The 26,803-nt window shown below is 48.2% G+C and overlaps 2 protein-coding genes across 2 annotated transcripts in view; both read left to right on the top strand.

Moving 5' to 3' along the window:
* LOC140404613 (ceramide-1-phosphate transfer protein-like) overlaps positions 1-4,206 on the top strand; it is a 31,508-nt gene extending 27,302 nt beyond the window's left edge. The window contains exon 4 of the mRNA XM_072493215.1: positions 2,882-4,206. Coding sequence (XP_072349316.1) covers positions 2,882-3,407 — 526 coding nt within the window. The 3' untranslated portion in view covers positions 3,408-4,206. The remainder of the gene's footprint in view (positions 1-2,881) is intronic.
* Positions 4,207-8,177: 3,971 nt separating this feature from the next.
* psmb6 (proteasome 20S subunit beta 6) lies at positions 8,178-25,168 on the top strand. The gene is made up of 6 exons (XM_072493214.1): positions 8,178-8,356; positions 8,783-8,850; positions 13,352-13,483; positions 15,158-15,287; positions 16,179-16,323; positions 24,881-25,168. Exons 1-6 carry the CDS (start codon positions 8,240-8,242, stop codon positions 25,006-25,008), a joined length of 720 nt encoding a protein of 239 aa, XP_072349315.1. The 5' UTR covers positions 8,178-8,239; the 3' UTR covers positions 25,009-25,168.
* The last annotated feature ends 1,635 nt before the right edge of the window (positions 25,169-26,803 follow it).

The following is a 26,803-nucleotide window of genomic DNA, read 5'->3' as shown; positions in this document are numbered from 1 at the left end:
AGCCCACGCGTCCACTCTATCCCCATAACACCATCTAACGTTTTTGGTCACGAAGGGCAATTTATCACGGCCAACCCACCTAACCTGCACATCTTTGGACTGTGGGAGGAAACCGGAGCACCCGGAGGAAACCCACGCAGACACGGGGAGAACGTGCAGATTCTGCACAGACAGTGACCCGAGCCGGGAATCGAACCTGGGACCCTGGAGCTGTGAGGCAGCAGTGCTATCCACTGTGCTGCCCTAGAGGCTACATGTGAAAACAAATCAGCGTTGTCACATTTCAGAGTTTGAGCCTGAGAATATTGAGCAGCAGCATGGAGGGAGATACCTCTGTATCTAACCCCGTGCTGTACCTGTCCTGGGAGTGTTTGATGGGGACAGTGTAGAGGGAGCTTTACTCTGTATCTAACCCCGTGCTGGACCTGTCCTGCGAGTGTTTGATGGGGACAGTGTAGAGGGAGCTTTACTCTGTATCTAACCCCGTGCTGTACCTGTCCTGGGAGTGTTTGATGGGGACAGTGTAGCGGGAGCTTTACTCTGTATCTAACCCCGTGCTGTACCTGTCCTGGGAGTGTTTGATGGGGACAGTGTAGAGGGAGCTTTACTCTGTATCTAACCCCGTGCTGTACCTGTCCTGGGAGTGTTTGATGGGGACAGTGTAGAGGGAGCTTTACTCTGTACCTAACCCCGTGCTGTACCTGTCCTGGGAGTGTTTGATGGGGACAGTGTAGAGGGAGATACCTCTGTATCTAACCCCGTGCTGTACCTGTCCTGGGAGTGTTTGATGGGGACAGTGTAGAGGGAGATACCTCTGTATCTAACCCCGTGCTGTACCTGTCCTGGGAGTGTTTGATGGGGACAGTGTAGAGGGAGCTTTACTCTGTATCTAACCCCGTGCTGTACCTGTCCTGGGAGTGTTTGATGGGGACAGTGTAGAGGGAGATACCTCTGTATCTAACCCTGTGCTGTACCTGTCCTGGGAGTGTTTGATGGGGACAGTGTAGCGGGAGCTTTACTCTGTATCTAACCCCGTGCTGTACCTGTCCTGGGAGTGTTTGATGGGGACAGTGTAGAGGGAGCTTTACTCTGTATCTAACCCCGTGCTGTACCTGTCCTGGGAGTGTTTGATGGGGACAGTGTAGAGGGAGATACCTCTGTATCTAACCCCGTGCTGTACCTGTCCTGGGAGTGTTTGATGGGGACAGTGTCGAGGGAGCTTTGCTCTGTATCTAACCCCGTGCTGTACCTGTCCTGGGAGTGTTTGATGGGGACAGTGTCGAGGGAGCTTTGCTCTGTATCTAACCTCGTGCTGTACCTGTCCTGGGAGTGTTTGATGGGGACAGTGTAGAGGGAGATACCTCTGTATCTAACCCCGTGCTGTACCTGTCCTGGGAGTGTTTGGTGGGGACAGTGTCGAGGGAGCTTTACTCTGTATCTAACCCCGTGCTGTACCTGTCCTGGGAGTGTTTGATGGGGACAGTGTAGAGGGAGCTTTACTCTGTATCTAACCCCGTGCTGTACCTGTCCTGGGAGTGTTTGATGGGGACAGTGTAGAGGGAGCTTTACTCTGTATCTAACCCCGTGCTGTACCTGTCCTGGGAGTGTTTGATGGGGACAGTGTAGAGGGAGATACCTCTGTATCTAACCCCGTGCTGTACCTGTCCTGGGAGTGTTTGATGGGGACAGTGTAGCGGGAGCTTTACTCTGTATCTAACCCCGTGCTGTACCTGTCCTGGGAGTGTTTGATGGGGACAGTGTAGAGGGACCTTTACTCTGTATCTAACCCCGTGCTGTACCTGTCCTGGGAGTGTTTGATGGGGACAGTGTAGAGGGAGATACCTCTGTATCTAACCCCGTGCTGTACCTGTCCTGGGAGTGTTTGATGGGGACAGTGTCGAGGGAGCTTTGCTCTGTATCTAACCCCGTGCTGTACCTGTCCTGGGAGTGTTTGATGGGGACAGTGTCGAGGGAGCTTTGCTCTGTATCTAACCCCGTGCTGTACCTGTCCTGGGAGTGTTTGATGGGGACAGTGTCGAGGGAGCTTTGCTCTGTTTCTAACCCCGTGCTGTACCTGTCCTGGGAGTGTTTGATGGGGACAGTGTCGAGGGAGATACCTCTGTATCTAACCCCGTGCTGTACCTGTCCTGGGAGTGTTTGATGGGGACAGTGTAGAGGGAGATACCTCTGTATCTAACCCCGTGCTGTACCTGTCCTGGGAGTGTTTGATGGGGACAGTGTTGAGGGAGCTTTACTCTGTATCTAACCCCGTGCTGTACCTGTCCTGGGAGTGTTTGATGGGGACAGTGTAGAGGGAGCTTTACTCTGTATCTAACCCCGTGCTGTACCTGTCCTGGGAGTGTTTGATGGAGACAGTGTCGAGGGAGCTTTACTCTGTATCTAACCCCGTGCTGTACCTGTCCTGGGAGTGTTTGATGGGGACAGTGTAGAGGGAGCTTTACTCTGTATCTAACCCCGTGCTGTACCTGTCCTGGGAGTGTTTGATGGAGACAGTGTCGAGGGAGCTTTACTCTGTATCTAACCCCGTGCTGTACCAGTCCTGGGAGTGTTTGATGGGGACAGTGTAGAGGGAGCTTTACTCTGTATCTGACCCTGTGCTGTACCTGTTCTGGGAGTGTTTGATGGTGTCATCAGATAAAAAAAGTTAAGATTAAAATTACAATAGTTGATTCTGAGTAACAGTTTTGCAGGTGGGAATTTGTCAGTAAACCTCTAGCTCGCTGGTGTCTTACCTCCAGTATTACATTGGGGATAGGAATTGGCCTCAATCTTGTGGCACTAATCTAGTTCAGAGGATTGCTGCAAATATGGTGAAGCATCTTTGTTCCGTTAACACATTATGGACCATTGTTTTTTTCAGATTCATCAATGCACTTGGCATCATATTTGGATTTATAGCCGACGAGGTCAGCAGTAAAATGAAGATAATCAGTGAACATCAGCAAGGAGTGCATGGAAGAGAATATGTTTCAATGCAGTCCATGATTGATTATGAATTGGCCAACAATGTGGTTAACTTCAAAGAACTTCCCAGTGACCGCCTGGAATCAGGCTGCCGCACCTTACTGCGTCTCCACCGAGCGTTACGGTGGCTACAGCTCTTTCTCAATAAGCTGAGGATCAGCTCTGAGAATGACTCAATGTCAGTTATCGGTGCGGATTCCTACCATCAATCCCTCGGCAAGCACCACGGTTGGTTTGTGCAGAGAGCTGCTGGGATTGCATTCCTAGCTCTTCCGACACGGTCTGACTTCCTTCACATATTGTGTGTGGATGACAGCAAGGAGACCAAAGCCAAACTGTGGAATGCTGTGAATGTGATTGGAAGAGTTTATAATATCACACAGCATATGTATGAAAGGTACAATATGCTTGCATTACCTTAGGCCCAAAGTATTTTATTAAATCAGACAAATATGATGAGGCATCAAAAGAGGAAATCACTACAAATCCATGAGGAAATCACTGTAATCACCATATCAGAGGGGCAATCAGAGTACATTAAAAGGACTCATTAAGAATGCTTTAGAGGGGCAATAATGTTAACCTTCCAAAGCAATGGTTGCATTTTCTGCAATGAATCAACGGATGAAAATGAATCGAAACCCCAGGCAGCACGGTGGCGCAGTGGTTAGCACTGCTGCCTCACGGCGCCGAGGTCCCAGGTTCGATCCCGGCCCTGGGTCACTGTCCGTGTGGAGTTTGCACATTCTCCCCGTGTCTGCGTGGGTTTCACTCCCATAACCCTAAGATGTGCAGGGTAGGAGGATTGGCCACGCTAAATTGCCCCTTAATTGGAAAAAATTAATTGGGTACGCTAAATTTATTTTTTAAAAAGAAAATCAATCACAACCCTAAGCTGAAGGTACAGCACTGAACCAATGCCAGCTGGAACCTATTGTCCTGGAGTAAATGAGCGAACAACCTGGGGCAGAGGGATCTAATGATAGGAGCAGTGTAGCTACAAAACCCAACTGGTTTCAGAGAGGTTTCTAAAACAAGATCATTTTATTTACAACTTATTGGAGCAGTTTTCCTTTGCTCACACTGTTGTTAGACACGATAAAACTGCTGGACCTCACATCAGAGAGCACTGTTCTTGGCAATCAGCTCTTCAGTCAGTTGTGTCAAATCACTGCACGTAAGTCGCATAAGAATAATAAAGTGATGGAGAGTTCATTGACAGTACGTTAAAGTGTCATCTACTTAGAATTAACAAGGTCACTGCACTCCGTTTGGGATCTCCCAGGCTCCTGACCTCATTTCAACCTTGCTCCAAAGATGGGTGTAAAGATTATATTTCAGACCAGTGGCTGGCTCAGAAATAAAGGCAGTGCTTGACCAGAGTCTGACATCAAAGTGCCTTAGCAAAATTAAAGTTAATGGGAATTATGCAAACTCTCTACTGATTGTTGTCATACTCAACACGAAGGAAAAAAGATGGTTCTGGTTGTCAGAGGTCAATCCTCTCAGGCTGAAGACATCACCGCAAAATCTGGTTTGTGATGCAGAACAAGGCCAGCAGCGCAGGTTCAATTCCCGTACCGGCTGAGAATTCCGAATTCTCCCTCTGTGTACCCGAACAGGCAAAAGAACAAAGAAAAGTACAGCACAGGAACAGGCTCTTCGGCCCTCCAAGCCCGTGCCGACCATGCTGCCCGACTAAACTACAATCTTCTACACTTCCTGGGTCCGTATCCCTCTATTCCCATCCTATTCCCGTACCAGCCTCCCTGAACAGGCGCCAGAATGTGGTGACTAGGGGCTTTTCACAGTAACTTCATTGAAGCCTACTTGTGACAATAAGTGATTTTCATTTCATTCATTCATTTTATTTGTCAAGATGCCCCTTAAACGTCACTATCGTCCCTGCTTCCACCACCTCCTCCGGCAGCGAGTTCCAGGCACCCACTACCCTCTGTGTAAAAAAACTTGCCTCGTACATCTCCTCTAAACCTTGCTCCTCGCACCTTAAACCTATGCCCCCTAGTAATTGACACCTCTACCCTGGGGAAAAGCCTCTGACTATCCACTCTGCCTATGCCCCTCAAAATTTTGTAGACCTCTATCAGGTCGTCCCCTCAACCTCTGTCGTTCCAGTGGGAACAAACTGAGTTTATTCAACCACTCCTCATAGCTAATGCCCTCCATACCAGGCAACATCCTGGTAAATCTCTTCTGCATCCTCTCTAAAGCCTCCACATCCTTCTGGTAGTATGGCGACCAGAATTGAACACTATACTCCAAGTGTGGCCTAACTAATGTTCTATACAGCTGCAACATGACTTGCCAATTCTTATACCCAATGCCCCAGCCAATGAAGGCAAGCATGCCGTATGCCTTCTTGACTACCTTCTCCACCTGTGTTGCCCCTTTCAGTGACCTGTGGACCTGTACACCTAGATCTCTCTGACTTTCAATACTCTTGAGGGTTCTACCATTCACTGTATATTCCCTACCTGCATTAGACCTTCCAAAATGCATTACCTCACATTTGTCCGGATTAAACTCCATCTGCCATCTCTCCGCCCAAGTCTCCAAACAATCTAAATCCTGCTGTATCCTCTGACAGTCTTCATCGCTATCCGCAATTCCACCAACCTTTATGTCGTTTGAAAACTTTCTAATCAGACCAGTTACATTTTCCTCCAAATCATTTATATATACTACGAACAGCAAAGGTCCCAGCAATGATCCCTGTGGAACACCACTAGTCACAGCCCTCCAATTAGAAAAGCATCCTTCCATTGCTACTCTCTGCCTTCTATGACCTAGGCAGTTCTGTATCCACCTTGCCAGCTCACCCCTGATCCTGTGTGACTTCACCTTTTGTACCAGTCTACCATGAGGGACCTTGTCAAAGGCCTTACTGAAATCCATATAGACAACATCCACTGCCCTACCTGCATCAATCAACTTTGTGACCACCTTGAAAAACTCTATCAAGTTAGTGAGACACTACCTCACCTTCACAAAACCATGCTGCCTCTCACTAATACGTCCATTTGCTTCCAAATGGGAGTAGATCCTGTCTCGAAGAATTCTCTCCAGTAATTTCATTACATTCAGTAATTGCATTAATTGTAAGCCTAATTGTGACACTAAGAATAATAATAATCTTTTATTGTCACCAAGTATGAAGTTACTGTGAAAAGCACCTAGTCACCACACTCTGGTGCATGTTCGGAATAGCTGTGTCAAATCTTATCTCCACCCTTTATCAGCTTCTTGATCAACAGCCTTCCCTCCAGCACGTGACCAGAAGTGGAAATGTTCGCTGATGGTGACAGTGTTCAGTAGCATTCACAATTCCTCAGATGCTTAAGCAGTTCATGTCCGTATACAAGACTTGGACAATATTCAGGCTTGGGCTGAGAAGTGAAAGTGACATTCATACTACATCAGGACCAGGACCAATCTCCCCATGAGATTTCACCGCATTGAATCCCCATCAGCGACATTCTGGTGTTATTAATTGAACTGAACCAGCCATAAAAATACTGTAGCCATCAGAGCAGGTCAGCAGCTTGGAAGCTTCCAGAGAGTAACTCATCTCCTGACATCCACTCTGACCATTAATTCTCTCCACCACCAATGCACAGTGGGAGCAGTGTGTACCACCTACAAGATCTACCACTGTAACTCACCAAGGTTCCATCCACTGCATCCAAACCTTGTAACCTCTACCACCTAGGAGGTCAAGGACAGAAGACACATGGAAACACCACCAAGCTTCCTCTAAGCTACTCACCATTCTGGCTTGTAAATATATTGCCATTTTTAAAAGATGTTTTATTGAGAAGTGTTTCACATAATATTCACTATACAAGCAGTAAGATGACAATATACATATCAATTTCCTTAGTGTCGGTCGCTCCTCCACTCCCCCCAGCCCTTGTGCCCCCCCCCATTATTTCAGGGTCTTTCTGTGGGCCTTCACTGTACAATGGGTAGTAATTTGTTATTTACAAGTGGCAAATGCCCTCCCTACCTTTTGTTGTTGGGCCTTCTCCTTCCCTGCCCCCCCCCCCCCCCCCACCCTCCCGGTCCTGTTTTTGGCCTTCCCTCGGGGGTTCCCTTTTCTGTACTCTTGTTCTAGGCTCTCTGGCCTCTGTGTCAATTACTTTCTGGCCTCCCCCTCCTTTTCCCAGTCGGCCTCACCCCCTTCCCCTCCCTCTCCATTTCCCGACTGCTCCCTGTGGTCCTGTTGGCTCCCGTGCACCCCCCTGTTCTATTGGCTTCAAACAGGGCCTTGGAACAAGTTGGTGAAAGGTCTCCATGCTTTGTGGAAGACATCCTCTGACTCTCGAATGGTGAACTTGATCTTGCCCAAGTGGAGAAACCGATAGGTCAGCCAGCCAGTCTGCAGCTGTGGGTGGTGCTGCTGATCGCCAGCCGAGCAGGATTCTCCAGTGGGCGATTAACGAAGCAAAGGTAAGGGCACCAGCATCTTTCCCATGAATAGTTCTGGCTGGTCCAATACCCTGAAGGCCACCTTTGGGCACGGCTCCACCCTCACCCCCACAACCTTGGACATTGCCTCGAAGAAGGCTGTCCAGAACCTGACAGAACATGTGGTCATGGTTGGACGGAATCTGCATTCTGGATCTTGTCAGGTGCACCACTGCATTAGGCCTTGCACGTGAGGAGGTGGAGTTGTCCCTGCTCAGTGCTTCATTCCAGAGTCCCAACTGATAAAACAAATGGCACGGCTCCTCCACCTTCCCGGCTGTTCGGCTACAATGATAATAAATGAATCAGTGTATGACAGAAATCTAGTTATTTAATGTTGAATAAACTGTGGGTAAACTATTGCCAACCAAACTGTGGAGTGACCAAGAGCGGCTCTGTCCAGACATCACACCGAGTGGTCGGAGCTATTAACACTTGTTACATAAAATGAATTACATTACGTCCTCTTTCACAGAATTTACAGTGCATGAGGCCATTCAACCCATCCAGTCTGCACCTTCCAGCCTATCCCAATAACCCAACCTTTCAATTGGTTGGGTGGAGTGTTGCGCCTTCCCGGCAGGCACCGCGGCCGCCGCTCCTCCGCCTTCCCGGCAGACCCCACGGCCGCCGCTCCTCCGCTTTCCCGGCAGGCACCGCGGCCGCCGCTCCTCCGCTTTCCCGGCAGGCACCGCGGCCGCCGCTCCTCCGCCTTCCCGGCAGGCACCGCGTCCACCTTCCCGGCAGTCTGTGTGTTAGTCTGAAGATGGCGGCTGTGTATTTGGAGCTGCCGCCGGTCGGGATGCGCGGCCTCGGCCACGCTGCCGTTCATTGCAGCTCCGACCTTTACCCCGAGTGGCTGAGCCGGGAAGTCAGCACCGGAGTGAGTGTCAGCGCGGGGGGCGGGGGTGGCTGAGCTGAGCCACCCCGCGGGCCGCCGTGACTCAGCCCCGGGCCCGCCCCTTGCTCCCCCTTCCCTCCTCCCCCTCCTCCCCCACCCCCCCTCCCCCCTCCTCCACCCCCCCTCCTCCACCCCCCCTTCCCCTCCTCCTCCACCCCCCTTCCCCCCTCCTCCTCCACCCCTCCCTCCACCCCCCCCCACCCCCTTCCCCCCCCCCTCCTCCACCCCCCTTCCCCCCTCCTCCTCCACCCCTCCCTCCACCCCCCCTCCACCCCCTTCCCCCCCCTCTCCCCCTCTTCCCCCCCCCCCCCCAGCCCCCTTTGGGCCGAGCAGTTGCCATACCAGGCTGTGATGCCAGATAGGATGCTTTCTATGGCACATCTGTAAAAACTGTTAATTCTGTTACAGACGACCATAATGGCTGTGGAGTTTGACGGTGGAGTTGTCATCGGTGCTGATTCTAGAACTACCACAGGGTAAGTGTGCAAAGTTTTTAGGTAAGAATTAATCTGGAGCTGGGGGAGTGCAATGTATATTTATTACTCCAGGTGGTTTCAATACTGAGAGTTGCTTCCAGGATATTTTGATGGTTAATTTAATTTGTGTACATGTTCTGAAAGTGAAATATTGGCCAGCATTCAAACGAGAACGACCAAGTTCTCCTTCACAATGGCATCATCAGATCTCTCTGTCCACCTGAGGGGTCAGACAGGCCCTCAAGTTAACATCCCATTTGTATGTTGGTATTTTGCATTTCACCCTCGGTGCTCCAGCCTCTGCAGTGGGACTTTGTTCCTTTAGGAAGTTGTGGATTCCTCTTCACAGATGGTGCTGTGCCAGTCACTCACATGGAACTAATCTACAAAGACTCGTGGACTGACTCCCATTTCAATCATTTGTTCTTCACTACTACGTGTTTCAATAGTGGTATGAATGCCCAAAACCGTGATTTTCAGAGATAGGGGCCAAGAACAGGGAGAAAAGGTGATGCCTCCTTTACACTGACATGTGGCACCTTGAAGATCCCTCCAGGGGCATGCTTCAACTTGTGTTGAGCTGAGCCTTGCCTACGGAAGATGTACTTCTGGCCTGCTCAGTTTCCGATATGTGGTCAGCTTCAGAAGACTCACAACAGCTTGTCTCAGTTAAACAGAAAAAATAGCAGCAGTTTTCGCCAGGCCTTCGAGTGGCTGGTAACTTTAATTCGAGAGGGGACTTCCGGTTGCGGCTATGCTAAGCTAAGTCGCGCGTTCGGCAGCTCCCGCCAGAAACGGACCTTTGGGCTCTTGTGAAGGGCCCCAGCGGCATTTGTTCGACGGTTCCCAGTGTCGGAAGGTGACAGTACGATTTCCCCGGCACTGTATGGATTGGACCAGGAGTGGAGCGGTGAAAAAAGTAATTCTGGTGCAGCGAAAAGTGCGAGGGAGGAAAGCCAAGATGGCGGCGGGTGGAGACCAGGCAGCGTGGGCGCAGGAGCAGCAGGAGTTTCTCAAGCGCTGCTTCACGGAACTGAAGGCAGAGCTGCTGGAGCTGATGAAGGCTTCGATCGACAAGCTGGTCGAGACCCAGAAGGGAGGTGCGGCAGACGGCCTCAGAGAATGAGGACGAGATATTGAGCCTGGCAATGAAGGTGGAGGCGCACGAGGCACTGCATAAGAAATGGCAGGAGAGGTTCGAGGACATGGAGAATCGGTCGAGGAGGAAGAATCTGCGGATTCTGGGTCTCCCGGAGGGAGTGGAGGAGCATATGTAGTCACGATGCTGAACACGTTGATGGGCACGGGTGCCTTCCCGAGGCCCCTGGAGCTGGATGGGGCCCGAGTCCTGGCGAGGAGGCCCAAGTCTAACGAGCCGCCGCAGGCGGTATTGGTGCGGTTCCACTGCTTGGTGGACAAAAAAGGAGCGGAGCAGCAGGTGGGAGACTGGAGCGCGGAGGTGGCCAAGAAGAGGGCCGGGTACAATTGGGCTAAGGCGGTTCTGCACTGGAAGGGGGTGAAATTCGGGATGCTGCAGCCGGCGCGACTGTGGGTCACGTTTAAGGACCGGCACCATTGCTTTGAGATGCCGGAGGAGGCGTGGACCTTTATTCAGGCCGAAAGTTGGACACGGACTGAGGGTCGGTTGTGAGGGGAGGTCGCGGGGGGCTACTGTGGTTACTGTGCTTGGGGGTATGTTGGGGGCTGTTCTGTATTGTTTCCTTGGGTGCTGGGTGGGGTAGGGTGAATTGGTTCGAAGTGGGGGTTTTGTGAGAGTGTGGGCATCAGTGTTTGGAAGGACGGGGCCCAGTTGGGGGGAGGGGAGACAGGAGGCCCGAGGTGGGGGAGATGGGATTAGGCCGCAAAAGGGAGATGTGCCAGAGAGGGCGGGGTCGGTCTGATGGAAAGCACGGGCTTTTTCCCGCGCTAGGGAAGGAAAGGGGCAGGCCGGGGGGGGGAAGAGGGCGGTGTTGTACAGGAGGGGGGGGGGGGGGGGAGACTACCACACTGGGGGATCGATGGGGTGGCCGGGGTCAGCAGGAGTCAGCTGGAGGCATCACAGGGGTGAGGTAGAGGCTTTGGTTTGGTCCCTGATCCGGCAGAACCATTGGTTCGTCCCGGGGAGAATGGATGGAGAGTTCCTGAGCTGGCACAGGGTAGGAATTAGAAGGATGGGGGGACCTGTTTTTAGATGGGACGTTTGCGAGCCTTGAGGCAGTGGAGGAAAATTTCCGGCTTCCCCCCGGAAATGCCTTCAGGTACATGCAGGTAAGGGCGTTTGTAAGACGGTAGGTGAGGGAGTTCCCGCACTCAGGATCAAGGATAGGGTGCTCTCGGGGGTGTGGGTTGGAGAGGGCAGGGTCTCGGCGATCTACCAGGAGATGCAGGAGGAGGAGGAGACCTCGGTGGAGGAGCTAAAGGGTAAATGGGAGGAGGAGCTTGGGGAGGAGATAGACGAGGGTACGTGGGCGGACGCCCTGGGTAGGGTTAATTCTTCCTCTTCTTGCGCCAGGCTTAGTCTGATACAATTTACGGTTCTTCACAGAGCGCATATGATAGGGGCGAGGCTGAGCAGGTTCTTTGGGGTGGAAGACAGGTGTGGGAGGTGCTCGGGGAGCCCAGCAAATCATACCCATATGTTCTGGGCGTGCCCGGCGCTGGATGGGTTCTGGAGGGGTATTGCGAGGACGGTGTCTAAGGTGGTGAACACCCAGGTTAAACCGAGCTGGGGGTTAGCACTATTTGGGTATCGGACGAGCCGGGAGTGCAGGAGGCGAAAGGGGCCGGTATTCTGGCCTTAGCGTCCCTGGTAGCCCGGCGGAGGATTCTGCTACAATGGAAGGATGCGAGGCCCCCGAGCGTGGAAGCCTGGATCAGCGACATGGCAGGGTTCATTAAATTGGAGAGGGTAAAATTAGCCTTGAGAGGGTCTGTGCAAGGGTTCTTCTGGCGGTGACAACCGTTCCTAGACTTTCTAGCGGGCGTTAGGTGGTGGTCAGCAGCAGCAGCAACCCAGAAGGGGGGGGGTGGGAAGTGTACTTTGCGTTTTCTACTGTGTTTATTATTGCTCCATGGGGGATTTGTATATTGGGGGAATTCGTGATGTAGTTGTAAGATGTTTATTTATGTGTTCTTTTTTTTTCTGTAAGGGAGGGGGGGCTTGTTGAAAATATGTAAAAATTTGAATAAAAATCTTTCTTTTAAAAAAAAACTTTAATTGGAGAGGGATCTGGAAAGTTCCCCCATCCCAGCTCCGTTTTCACTAACTGCTCTGTGCACCTGAAAGGAGTTCCAGCTAAGATTTGAAAGAGAATTCCACCCCTTACAGGAGAAAGACACAAATGGATTCTGCTCAGCTTTGTCGCTCCTGTCAAAACTAATTTGGAGAAACAGTCTCACAGAGAATGGCTGCCAGCTGAGCTGAGGAGAAAACACTGGGGTTTTTGTGTGAGATCCATCCCCTTCAGACAGAGAAATACGATCCAGCAAACACTCATCCGGTGCGAAAGAAAAAATGCTGGAAAATCTCAGCAGGTCTGGCAGCATCACTAGGGAGAGGAAAGAGCGAATGTTTCGAGTCCGATGATTCTTTGTCAAAGCTAACAGACAGAGAAAGTGGGAAATATTTATACTGTGGAGTGAGAATGAAAGATGAGTCCTAGCCACAGAAACCCAGGGAAACCCAAACCAAAGGGAAAGAGTGCTAATGGCAGTCCCCAGAGAGACCAAAAGGTGTGAGAGGCCAAACAGAAACCAACATCAGAGGGTAAACTGACAGATGTAGATGTGGGGGAAGCAAAGGGGAGAAGGGGTAAGGAGAGGCGGATAAGATTGGTGGGGGGGGGGGGGGGGGGTTAAATATATATTAAGAAATACAAGAAACAAAGAAATGGGAAAAGACAATTAAAATGAAATGGGGTGAAAACAAATGGGTCTAGGTGGGGTAGAGCTAATCATCTGAAATTGTTGAATTCGATGTTCAGGCCGGAAGGCTATATAGCGTGCCTAACCGGAAGATGAGATGTGGTTCCTCCAGTTTGCGTTGAGCTTCACTGGAACATTGCAGCAGGCCAAGGACAGCCATGTTAGGGTTAGGGAAGGTCCGGGTCCTGAATGCGCACAGACCGAAGGTGCCTAGCAAAGCGATCGCCCAGTCTGCGTTTGGTGTCTCCGACATAGAGGAGACCACATTGGGAACAGCGAATGCAATAGACCAGATTGAAAGAGGTGCAAGTGAAACACTGCTTAACCTGGAATGAGTGTTTTGGGCCTGGGATGTTAAGCATGGACGAGGTAAAGGGGCAGGTGTTACATCTTCTGCGATGGCATGGGAAGGTGCCATGGGTGATGGGAGAGATACTATCAAACACACATCCAGTGCTATCGACAGAGAAACAGTATCCATCAAACACACATCCAGTGCATGTCTGAAAACAGCCAAATGTCAAACGGTAATTTGCGAAATTCGCTCCTCTGACCTGCTCTGACATTTGTTTTTCAGGTCATACATCGCAAATAGGGTGACGGATAAACTGACTCCAATTCATGATCTGATTTTCTGTTGTCGCTCAGGATCTGCAGCAGATACTCAAGCCATTGCCGATGCAGTGGCCTATCAGCTGGGCTTCCACAGGTCGGTCTGATAGGAACATTGTAAACACATTTAATGTAGGGTCGGATTTTGGCAGGAAGAAACTTTATGAATTCAGGTTTCTATTGGGAGGTGAGGGTTTGGATTAAGCCACTCGGGCTGAGGGATAATTATCCTGCTGTAATTACTATATTATAATAAGGGTAATATAAATCAGCATTTGCTTTGGACAGTTACAATATGATGAGTAACTGCATTAAGGGCGTGATGTGGGATGTGATGTTTTTGGGAGTGGGATGAAATTCTGTAGTTGGGGCTGAGCAGAGTGATTGCTCTGAATCTAACTCTGTCAAACTGCCTTCGCACTGCCAGCAGTAAAGAATCTTAACAGTCTGTAAGGAGGCCTGTCTGTCATCCACGTGTTCTCTAATTAAACCTACTCCTCCGGTCTAACGCCATAGCGCGGCCTTTTTTCAAGTAATTACCCAATTCCCTCCTAAATGTTACTCTTGAATCCGTGAGGATGACTTTAGCAAGTGCATTCCGCTTAATGTATGCTTGAAAGAGGAAACATGTTCCAAGCTCTCTCAAATTTTCAGCTTCCAACAGACCAGAACAGATGACTCAAAATAGCTATTCAGTTTATTCATGGTGGAACGGGAGACTTAAAAACAAAAATGATTTTAAAAGTATATATATTTTTTTCATTGAAATGTTTTAAAGTTTAATAATTCGGGGCAATTTAGTGTGGCCAATCCACCTACACTGCACATCTTCAGGCTGTGGGGGTGAAACCCACGCAGGACACGGGGAGAATGTGCAAACTCCAGACGGACAGTGACCCAGGGCTGGGATCGAACCCTGGTCCTCCGCACAGTGAGGCAGCAGTGCTAGCCACTGCGCTAACCGTGCCACCCCTGGTGGAACGGGAGACGTTGTTGATTTGAGTCAGTGTCAACAGAGAAGAATGAGTGTTATGGAATTTCTATTTTTTTAAGATCCAGAAAACTCAATTTGATGGATTTACACTTGCTACGGCTGGGATTTTGATGGGGATTATAAAGTTGTATGAAAACTTGAACAACATACTGATTAAAAAAAATCTCCGACACAACTTATAAGCATAGATCATTGAAACAGATTTGATCAGAAGGAAATGATTAAGTGGACCTCTGATAGAGATATTCAAAATTCTGGTTTTGCAAAGGTTAAGTGGGAAAAACTAATTTACTTGCCCATAAACACAGGGCACAAGCCAGGGTGTATGCTGAAATACTCTACTTGCCTGAATGAGTGCTGGTCCGACAGCACATATAACTTGACACTTCTCAACATTATAATCCACCTGCCATCTTGTTGTCCACTCACTTAACCTGTCTATATCTCTTTGCAACTTCTCTGTGTCCTCCCCACAGCTTACTGTTCTATCTAACTTTGTATCACCAGCAAACCTGGGTGCATCACTCCCTCGGTGATTGCACAAAGTGATAGGATGCTGGGGTGAGCAAGGGGCAGCTACAAAGCTTTAGTGGCAGCTACAAACCATGAGGCTGGAGAGCTTTTAATTTTGTGTCTCGTTCGAATGTTAGAAACACAACTGGCCGGCCAGAGGCAGGATCCCATGGCCGGAGACCCAAGGGAACTGTCCCTGGCACATTCCTGTGGTGTATGACTTTGAATGATGCGCTGTTATTCTCTCTGCCACTTTCTTCATAGCATTGAACTTGATGAACTTCCACTCGTACAAACAGCTGGTAATTTATTTAAAGACATGTGCTACAAATACCGGGAAGAGTTGATGGCTGGAATCATCGTCGCTGGGTGGGACAAAAGAAAAGGTGGACAGGTAACGGTTTAATTTTAATCAGTGCTGCGACCCTGAAAGGATGTGGTGTTGGCGGGGGGGGGGGGGGGGGCATTGCCCTTTGGCTCCCCGACTGAAGAATTGCGAGAATGATGTAATATTGTCTCGCCATTATCATGAACAATCACCTCGTTCTCCGATGTCCTTGAATGTTGCTATTTCTCTTCCTGCTCACCTGTTCAGTCATTCGCTATTGGGATTCTCTCCTGTCCGCCTTCTGAACTGCCCACAGCACTGTCACCATCTTTGTTGACACCGAGATTAGGGCAGTTTGCCCCTCCTTGTCTCCCTTCAAATTAGCACCAATCAACATGATTGATCGCTGCATCACCTAGTACTATCAACTTGGTGATCCATCTGTTTGAACCTGCATACCTCCAACAATAACTGACATGAGCTCTTTTGTGTTCACTCGCTGTTGCTCAGTGACTTTAACTAGGTGTAAAAATTAGCTTCCATGGTAGTTCCAGCTGCCTTGCCAGAATTTGTCTGACTTTGCCACAAGGAACTTAAAGACCACCCCATTACTTGCCAGTAAGATGGACGTGGGTATTCTATGTCTAATCAATCTGCCTTAGGTGCACGTTGTCACTTTTCCCTTGTTACTGGGTGAAACTCTTGAAAATTCCTCCCTAACTACTGTGAAATTACAGTCAATACTGTAGCAGTTCAAAGAGAAAGCCCATTGGCACAGGGTAACTAGAGATAGGCAATATATAATGGCTGTATTAATGCTAAACTCCCCTTCTTTCCCTCTTCAAGAGTATCAGCTGTTGATCAGGTACGTTCCATTGGTGGAAGCTGTACTTCCTGGCTGCCCTCGACTAACCAGTGATCATTCTGGGACAGTTGTAACCCTGTTTTTGATTGTAGGTGTACACCGTTCCAATGGGTGGAATGATAGTCCGCCAGCCATTCTCCATTGGTGGCTCTGGAAGTACCTACATCTATGGTTATGTTGACTCCTCGTACAAACCTGGAATGACAAAGGAGCAGTGTTTAGATTTCACAGCAAATGGTGAGTACAGATGCAGATTTGGGTCATAGTAGGTTTTGAGCTGCATGTAATTATAATGCCCATCAGAATTATAAGACCATAAGACATACAAGCAGAATTAGGCCACTTGGCATGTTTCCACCTCATTGTGGTCAATGCTCCCTAAGGGTTCCTTCACCTTGAGTTCCCTAATCGGGTCTGCCTCATTAAACATCACCAAATCCAGAATTGCCTGTTCTCTAGGCTCTGTCACAAGCTGCTCCAAAAAACCATCTCTTAGACATTTCACAAATTCCTTTTCTTGGGATCCACTACCAACCTGATTTTCCCAGTACACCTGCATATTGAAGTCCCCAGGATGACTAGTTGTGTGCCTCAGGGGTCTGCTGGGACCACAACTTTTCACAATATGAATTAATGATCTGGAAGAAGGAACTGAAGGCACTGTTGCTAAGTTTGCAGATGACACAAAGATCTGTAGAGGGATCTATTGAGGAAGCAGGCGGGCTGCAGAAGGACTTGGACAGGCTAGGAGAGTGGGCAAAGAAGTTGCAGATGGAATACAATGTGGAAAAGTGAGGTTATGCACTTTGGAAGGAGAAATGGAGGCATAGGCTATTTTCTAAATGGGGAAACGCTTAGGAAATCAGAAGCACAAAGGGACTTGGGAGTCCTTGCTCACGATTCTCTTACGTTTAACGTACAGGTTCAGTCGGCAGTTAAGAAAGCAAATGCAATGTTAGCATTCATGTCGAGAGGGCTAGAATACAAGGCCAGGGATGTACTTCTGTGGCTGTATAAGACCATAAGACATAGGAGTGGAAGTAAGGCCATTCGGCCCATCGAGTCCACTCCACCATTCAATCATGGCTGATTTCAACTCCATTTACCCGCTCTCTCTCCATAGCCCTTAATTCCTCGAGAAATCAAGAATTTATCAACTTCTGTCTTAAAGACACTCAACGTCCCGGCCTCCACCGCCCTCTGTGGCAATGAATTCCACAGACCCACCACTCTGGCTGAAGAAATTTCTCCTCATCTCTGTTCTAAAGTGACTCCCTTTTATTTTAAGGCTGTGCCCCCGGGTCCTAGTCTCCCCTGCTAATGGAAACACCTTCCCTACATCCACCCTATCTAAGCCATTCATTACCTTGTAAGTTTCTATTAGATCTCCCCTCAACCTCCTAAACTCCAATGAATATAATCCCAGGATCCTCAGACGTTCATCGTATGTTAGGCCTACCATTCCTGGGATCATCCGTGTGAATCTCCGCTGGACCCGCTCCAGTGCCAGTATGTCCTTCCTGAGGTGTGGGGCCAAAAATTGCTCACAGTATTCTAAAAGCCTAACCCTAACCACAAGCCTAACCCTAAGCCTAATCACACACCTAACCCTAACCACAAGTCTCGCACTTGCCCACGTTGAATTTCATCAGCCATTTCTTGGACCACTCTCCTAAACTGTCTAAATATTTCTGCAGCCAACCCACCTCCTCCATACTACCTGCCCCTCCACCTATCTTTGTATCATCGGCAAACTTAGCCAGAATGCCCAGAGTCCCGTCATCTAGATCGTTAATATATAAAGAGAACAGCTGTGGCCCCAAAACTGAACCCTGCGGGACACCACTCGTCACTGGTTGCCATTCCGAAAAAGAACCTTTTATCCCAACTCTCTGCCTTCTGCCTGACAGCCAATTGTCAATCCATGTTAGTACCTTGCCTCGAATATCATGGGCCCTTATTTTACTCAGCAGTCTCCTGTGAGGCACCTTATCAAAGGCCTTTTGGAAGTCAAGATAGATAACATCCATTGGCTCTCCTTGGTCTAACCTATTTGTTATCTCTTCAAAGAACTCTAACAGGTTTGTCAGGCACGGCCTCCCCTTACTAAATCCATGCTGACTTGTCCTAATCCGACCCTGCACTTCCAAGAATTTAGAAATCTCATCCTTAACAATGGATTCTAGAATCTTGCCAACAACCGAGGTTAGGCTAATTGGCCTATAATTTTCCATCTTTTTCCTTGTTCCCTTCTTGAACAGGGGGGTTACAACAGTGATTTTCCAATCCTCTGGTACTTTCCCTGACTCCAGTGACTTTTGAAAGATCATAACTAATGCCTCCACTATTTCTTCAGCTATCTCCTTTAGAACTCTAGGATGTAGCCCATCTGGGCCCGGAGATTTATCAATTTTTAGACCTCTTAGTTCCTCTAGCACTTTCTCCTTTGTGATGGCTACCATATTCAACTCTGCCCCCTGACTCTCCGGAATTGTTGGGATATTACTCATGTCTTCTACTGTGAAGACTGACGCAAAGTACTTATTTAGTTCCTCAGCTATTTCCTTGTCTCCCATCACTAGATTACCAGCGTCATTTTGGAGCGGCCAATGTCAACTTTTACCTCCTGTTTATTTTTAATGTATTTAAAGAAACTTTTACTATCATTCCTAATGTTACTGGCTAGCCTACCTTCATATTTGATTCTCTCTTTCCTTATTTCTCTCTTTGTTATCCTCTGTTTGTTTTTGTAGCCTTCCCAATCTTCTGACTTCCCACTACTCTTTGCCACATTATAGGCTTTCTCTTTTGCTTTGATGCATTCCCTAACTTCCTTTGTCAGCCATGGCTGCCTAATCCCCCCTCTGATAACCTTTATTTTCTTTGGGATGAACCTCTGTACTGTGTCCTCAATTACTCCCAGAAACTCCTGCCATTGCTGTTCTACTGTCTTTCCCTCTAGGCTCTGCTCCCAGTCGATTTTCGTCAGTTCCTCCCTCATGCCCCTTTAATTACCTTTATTTAACTGTAACACCTTTACATCTGATTCTACCTTCTTTCTTTCAAATTGGAGATTGAATTCTACCATATTATGATCACTGCCTCCTAAGTGCTCCCTTACTTTAAGATCTTTAATCAAGTCTGGCTCATTACATTAAGTCCAGAATGGCCTGTTCCCTCGTGGGCTCCATCACAAGCTGTTCCAAAAAGCCCTCCTGTAAACATTCAATGAATTCCCTTTCCTTGGGTCCACTGGCAGCATTACTTACCCAGTCCACCTGCATATTGAGGTCCCCCATGATCACTGTGACCTTGCCTTTCTGACATGCACTTTCTATTTCGTGGTGCATTTTGTGCCCCCGGTCCTGACCACTGTTGGGAGGCCTGGTTCCTCAACTCTACCCACACAGACTCCACATCATCTGACCCTATGTCATTTAGTGCTATTGATTTAATTTCATTCCTAATTAACAAGGCAACCCCGCCCCCTCTGCCCACCTCTCTGACTTTTCGATAGGTTGTGAATCCCTGGATGTTTAAATGCCAGTCCTGAACCCCCTGCAACCACGTCTCTGTGATGCCTACCACATCATACCTGCCAGTCACAATCTGGGCCACAAGCTCATCTACCTTGTTCCATACACATTTAAATATAGCACCTTTAATTCTCTATTGACTGTCCCTTTTTGTTTTCTTAGTGTGGTGGACCTTGGTTTACTGAGCCTTTCCATACACTGTGTCATATTTTGTGGGATGGGGACAATCGTAACCTCTCCTGAGTTTTGTCTTTTTGTGCTTTTTTGTATTCCTAAGCAGCTACGCCTCCCACTGATTACTTCACCTCTTGGTTCCCTGACTCTTTCCCCCCCCCCCCCCCAATCTTTAGTTTAAAGTCCTATTGACCACCCTATTTACTCTTTTCGCCAGAACACTGGTCCCAGCTCGGTTCAGGTGGAGACCATCCCAACGGTATAGGTCCCCCCGTCCCAAAACTGATGCCGGTGTCCCATGAAAAGGAACCCCTCTTTCCCACACCACTCTTTCAGCCACGTGTTAACTTCCCTTATTCTTGCCTCCCTATGCCAATTTGCACGTGGCTCGGGCAGTAATCCGGAGATTATGACCCTTGAGGACCTGTTTTTTAATTTGAATCCTAGCTCTTTATAATCTCTAAACAGGTCCTCTTTCCTAGACTTGCCTATGTTGTTGGTACCGACATGGACCACAACAACTGAATCCTCCCCCTCCCTCTCCAGTATCCTTTGAAGCCGGTCAGAGATGTCCCGCACCCTAGCACCGGGCAGGCAACATACCATGCGGGACTCTTTATCCTGCTCACAAAGGATACTATCTATCCCCCTGATAATAGAATCCCCTACAACTACAACTTGCCTATTTACTCCCTCCCCTTGAATGGCCTGCTGAACCATGGTGCCTTGGTCAGCTGACTCATCCTTCCTGCAGCCCTGTTCGCCATCCACACAGGGAGCAAGTGCCTCATACCTGTTGGACAGGGTCAAGGGCTGAGGCTCCTGCGTTCTTGACTGCTGGTTCCCTTTACCTGCCTGACTTGCAGTCACACCCTGCTGTCCCTGGCCACTGGCAGGATTTAAACTACTTACTCTGACAGGTGTGACTGTCTCCTGAAACAGTGTTCAGGTAAGTCACCCCCTCCCGGATGTGCCTCAGTGTTTGAAGCTCATCAACTCTGAGCCGGAGCTCTTCGAGCAGCCAACACTTACTGCAGATGTGGTCGCTGCAGCTCGCAATGGGATCTGCCAGCTCCCGCATCAAGCAGCTCAAGCACATCACCTGACCAGCCATCACTAATTAATTGATTAGTTTAATTTAAGTTTACGAGTTTAGCTGTGTTTTTTTTAAATTTGGGGCAGATTTGCTATCAACCAATCAGATCACAGCTTCCCTCTGACGTCACTTTTGGGGGGAAAAACTGGAAAACAGGAAGTTACCGTTAGCTTTTTATACTTTAGGCTCTGGTCCGACCCCATTTGGAGTATTGTGAGCAGTTTTGGGCCCCGTATCTAAGGAAGGATGTGCTGGCCTTGGAAAGGGTCCAGAGGAGGTTCAGAATGATCCCTGGAATGAAGAGCTTGTCGTATGAGGAACGGTTGAGGACTCTGGGTCTGTACTCGGAGTTTAGAAGGATGAGGGGGGATCTTCTTGAAACTTACACGATACTGCGTGGACTGGATAGAGTGGACGTGGAGAGGATGTTTCCAATTGTAGGAAAAACTAGAAGCAGAGGACACCATCTCAGACTAAAGGGACGATCCTTTAAAACAGAGATGAGGAGGAATTTCTTCAGCCAGAGGGTGGTGAATGTGTGGAACTCTTTTTGCCGCAGAAGACTGTGGAGGCCGAATCACTGAGTGTCTTTAAGACAGAGATAGATTGGGCGGCACAGTGGTTAGCACTGCTGCCTCACGGCGCTGAGGACCCGGGTTCGAATCCCGGCCCTGGGTCACCGTCCGTGTGGAGTTTGCACATTCTCCCCGTGTTTGCGTGGGTTTCGCCCCCACAACCCAAAAGATGTGCAGGGTAGGTGGATTGGCCGCGCTAAATTGCCCCTTAATTGGAAAAAATAATTGGGTACTCTAAATTTATATTTAAAAAAAAAAGACAGAGATAGATAGGTTATTGATTAATAAGGGGATCAGGGCGACATATTGCGCAGTGGTTAGCACTGGGACTGCTGCGCTGAGGACCCAGGTTCGAATCCTGTCACTGGGCCACTGTCTGTGTAGAGTTTGCACATTCTCCCCATGTCTGCATGGGTTTCATCCCCACAACCCAAAGATGTGCATATTGGGTGGATTGGCCACGCTAAATTACCCCTTAATTGGAGAAAAAAATAATTGAGTACTCTAAATTTAAAAAAATATATAAAAATAAGGGGATCAGTACTGGAAAGAGGTGTTTAGGGTAATTTCCAAGGTGGTGTGTGTGAAACTGGATCCGGGCCCCTGGGAGGCCATGTTCGGGGGGTCGGACCAGCCAGGGTTGGAAACGGGTGCGGAGGCAGATATCGTAGCCTTCACCTCGTTGATCGCCCGAAGGCGGATCCTGCTGGGATGGAGAGCAGCCTCTCCACCCAGTGCCCTGGCGTGGCGGGGGCACCTGTTGGAATACTTGACCCTTGAGAAGGTTAAGTTCGAACTGAGGGGAAGCTCGGAGGGGTTCTCCAAATCATGGGCATTATTTATTATGCACTTTCAAGAACTGGATAACATCGAACATTAGTTGGGGGGAGGGGGAGTGGGGTGGGAGGGGGAGTGGGGGGGGGGCTGTGTATATTAAGGGTGACTCTGGGTAATCCCTGATTCCTTTTTGTCATTTGTTTATGTAAACATGCGGGCTGATGTTTGGGGGTTGGTGGGCGGATGGGAGTGTTGTTACTGTTATGGGGATTGACATATCTGTTGCTGATTATTGTTGATGGGTGTAAATGCGGGAGAAAATGTGAAAAAGGAGGAGAATAAAAATATTTTTAAATAAATAAATAAGGGGATCAGGGGTTATGGGGAGAAGGCAGGAGAATGTCGGAGCAGACTCGATGGGCCGAGTGGCCTAATTCTCCTATGTTTTATGGTCTTATAATTATTGTAAAATTCCCTTTTTTACATGCCTTTTCCATCTCCTGATTTATTTTCTGCCCCACATCCTGACTACTGCTAGGGGGCCTGTACATAACTCCCATCAGGGTCTTTTAGGGGCTGGTTTAAGCACAGTGGGCTAAACAGCTGGCTTGTATTGCAGAACAATGCCAGCAGCGCGGGTTCAATTCCCGTACCAGCCTCCCCGAACAGGCGCCGGAATGTGGTGACTGGGGGCTTTTCACAATAACTTAATTGAAGCCTACTTGTGACAATAAGCGATTATTATTATTTTACCTTTGAGATTCCTCAACTCTACCCATAGAGATTCTCTGCCTTCTGATCCTACATCACTTCTTGCTTTTAATTTAATTCCTTACTAACAATGCAACCCTGCCCCCTTTGCCCATCTGCCTGTCCTTTCGATAGGACACACATACTTGGATATGTTATTTTGATCCTACCCTAATCCCCACTGTGTGGGTGGAACAAAGAAAACAACAGCACAGGATCAGGCCCTTCGGCCCTCCAGTCCCTTCGGTCCTGCGCCGACCATGCTGCCCGTCTAAACTACAATCTTTTACATTTCTGGGGTCCCTATCCCTCTATTCCCATCCTATTCATGTAATTGTCAAGATGCCCCTTAAATGTCACTGTCGTCCCTGCTTCCACCACCACCTCCGGCAGCGAGTTCCTGGCACCCACTACCCTCTGCGTAAAAAAAAAAAACTTGCCACGTACATACCATCTATACCCTGGGATATTTAGTTGCCAGTTTTGCCCTTCCCTCAACCAAGTCTTAGTAATACCAATAACATCATATTCCCAGGTACTAATCCAAGCCCTAAATTCATCTGCCTTACCTGCTACACTTCTCGCATTGAAACAAATGCACCTCAGACCACCTGTCCCTTTGCGTTCATCATCTCTTCCCTGTCTACTCTTCCCCTTAGTTACATTGAGTTTATTATCTAGTACCTTACTGGCTTTAGTTGCTGCCTCTTTACTGACCTCTAACTTCCCAATCTGGTTCCCACCCCCCTGCCACATTAGTTTAAAACCTCCCCAACAGTGTTAGCAAAAGCACCCCCTAGGACATTGGTTCCAGTCCTGCCCAGGTGTAGACCATCCGATTTGTAATGGTCCCACCGCCCCCAGAAACGGTTCCAATGTCCCAAAAATCTGAACCCCTCCCTCCTGCACCATCTCTCAAGCCAAGTATTCATTCTGACTATTCTTGTATTTCTACTCTGACAGTCTCGTGGCACTGGTAGCAATCCTGAAATTAACTACCTTTGAGGTCCTACTTTTTAACTTATCTCCTAACTCCCTAAATTCTGATTGTAGGACCTCATCCCGTTTTTTACCTATATCGTTGGTGCCTATATGCACCACGACAACTGGCTGTTCACCCTCCCCCTTCAGTATGTCCTGCAGCCGATCTGAGACATCCCTGACCCGTGCACCCGGGAGGCAACATACCATTCTGGAGTCTCGTTTCGACGACAGAAACGCCTGTCTACTCCCCTTATGGTTGAATCCCCTATGACTATAGCCCTGCCAGTCTTTTTCCCGCCCTTCTGTGCAGCAGAGCCAGCCACGGTGCCATGAGCCTGGCTACTACTGCCATCTCCTGGTGAGTCATCTCCCCCAACAGTATCCAAAACGGATACCTGTTTTGCAGGAGATGACCTCAGGGGACACCTGCACTGCCTTCCTGCTCTTTCTCTGCCTTTTGGTCACCCTTTCCCTGTCTCCCTCACCAATCCTAATCTGCGCTGTGACCAACTCACTGAACGTGCTATCCATGACCTCCTCAGCATCGCGGATGCTCCAAAGTGAGTCCACTCGCAGCTCCAGAGCCGTCATGCGGTCTAACAGGAGCTGTAGCTGGACACACTTCCCGCACATGAAGGAGTCAGGGGCATTGGCCCCGTCCCTGAACTCCCACATTGAGCACGAGGAGCATAACACGGGTCTGGGATCTCCTGCCATTTTTACACTTTAAACTCCTGTCCTTGAGAAACGGTTATCTTCAATCTTGTGAACAATGGCGTGAGATTCTTGGACTCCAGAGATCGGAATATCCTGAATTTCCACATCCCAAAAGACCAACAGGACATTTAAACAAAAAAACGATGGTACTTTAAGAGATTTTGCATTTTTTATTTGTAATGCAGCTCTTGCACTTGCAATGGATCGAGATGGGTCAAGTGGTGGGGTGATTCGTCTAGCAGCCGTCACTGAGAAAGGAGTTGAACGGAAGGTCATTTCTGGGCGGCAGCTGCCAAAGTTTTCTTCAGCGTGAGGCGATTGGTCAGGGGAGTTCAACACTAGTTTCCAATGATAATTCATTACTGTCAATTAATTTGATTCCCTTTAATGTATATGGTTTAGTATGTTGCAATGTTGTTGTTTAAAGCCTTTCAGTACCAACTTTGATGAAATATTAAAACTGTTGAAAAGGATATTGTTTGTATGTCTGCTGCAGTTACTATCCTGTTAGGAGACATTAACAGTTAAGAATAAATCGCAACATCCAACAATTGACGGACAGAATTACTTCAAACAAAAATAAACTTTATTTTATATGTCAAAAAGATTTAACAAAGTGAACACTATTAAGTTAACACCAAAGCTTATAAAGACTAATGTGATAAACTCAGTTCTGCTTGTTACTTATCTTACAAAACCTTGAAGGTTCATTTAGTCTTCCTACGGTTAACTCAAAAGATATGTCACAGCACTCATTACTTTAATTCACCTGAGTGTTCCAGCTATTTCTCCAAGGTAAGATTCTAAACGCGTCCTTCCATTAGTTTTTTGCGCACGCTATCCTCCATGTTTCCCTTTGCCAACCTCGTGTGTAGATGTCTCAGCTCCTTGTTTGTAGAGATCCAGCTGCCTCCCCACAGCTTTGGGCCACGTGGCTCTGACCACGACTGTAGATTCCTTCTGCTAATTGCAAACTGAAGGAAACGTACTAGCTGCTTCTCCCTCTCAAAATCCAAACTGAATTGCCTGCTTCTGTCAGCAAACACCGAGATAAACAATAGGCTGACTGAGGCTTCACCCTTAATCACCACCTCATTGCAACGTGGCATGCTTTGGGATTATTCAACCAGAAATGCAAATAAATTGTTTTACCTCAAATATATGTCCTTGATTCTAAACACGTATGAATAATTTATATTGCTAACAAGAATTGGCTTCTAATATTGAAATATTAATGTATACCGTGGCTCTACCTGGAGACCCAGAACTGGACCATCCATTGGGGCTTTACCCACCCACACAAACACCCTAAATCAGTGCACTAACCTTCCTAATGAAAGCCTTTGGAATAAAAATCGTGAGGTTCTGGAATACAAATAAAAACCTCGGAAGGGTTAGGTTTCGGGTTAGGGGTTTGTAAAAAGTGTCAAAAAATTCTTGCGGTGCTTGATGAAAGAGAGTCGACTTGCTGCCGCTAGGCGGCGAGCCCATAGGCTTGCAACATCTGCGCATGAAGTGCGCGCCGCAAAATATTTGCTCATTTTAGGAGGCAATAAGTAGCTTAAAATTGCATTCTTTAATCTAATTTTTAGGGTTAGGGTTAGGTGATAGTAAAAAGTGTCAAAAAATTAGGGTTAGGGTTAGGGGTTTGTAAAAAGTGTCCAAAAGTTAGGGCTAGTGTTAGGGTTAGGGGATTGTAAAAAGTGTCAAAAATTAGGGTTCGGGTTAGGGGTTTGTAAAAAGTGTCCAAAAGTTAGGGCTAGTGTTAGGGTTAGGTTTTTGTAAAAATTGTCAAAAAATTCTTGCGGTGCTTGACGAAAGAGAGTCGACTTGCTGCCGCTAGGCGGCGAGACCATATGCTCGCAACATCTGCGCACGAAGTAAAAAGTGTCCAAAAAATAGGGCTAGTGTTAGGGTTAGGGTTAGGGGATTGTAAAAAGTGTCAAAAAATTCTTACGGCGCTCGACGAAAGAGAGTCCACTTGCTGCCGCTAGGCGGCAAGCCCATAGGCTCGCAACATCTGCGCACGAAGTGCGCGCCGCAAAATATTTGCACATTTTAGGAGGCAATAAGTAGCTAAAAATTGCATCCTTTAATCTAATTTTTAG

The sequence above is a fragment of the Scyliorhinus torazame genome, chromosome 31, assembly GCF_047496885.1.
Source record: "Scyliorhinus torazame isolate Kashiwa2021f chromosome 31, sScyTor2.1, whole genome shotgun sequence".
Classification (NCBI taxonomy): Eukaryota; Metazoa; Chordata; class Chondrichthyes; order Carcharhiniformes; family Scyliorhinidae; genus Scyliorhinus; species Scyliorhinus torazame.
This window is presented reverse-complemented; position numbering and strand designations above follow the sequence as displayed.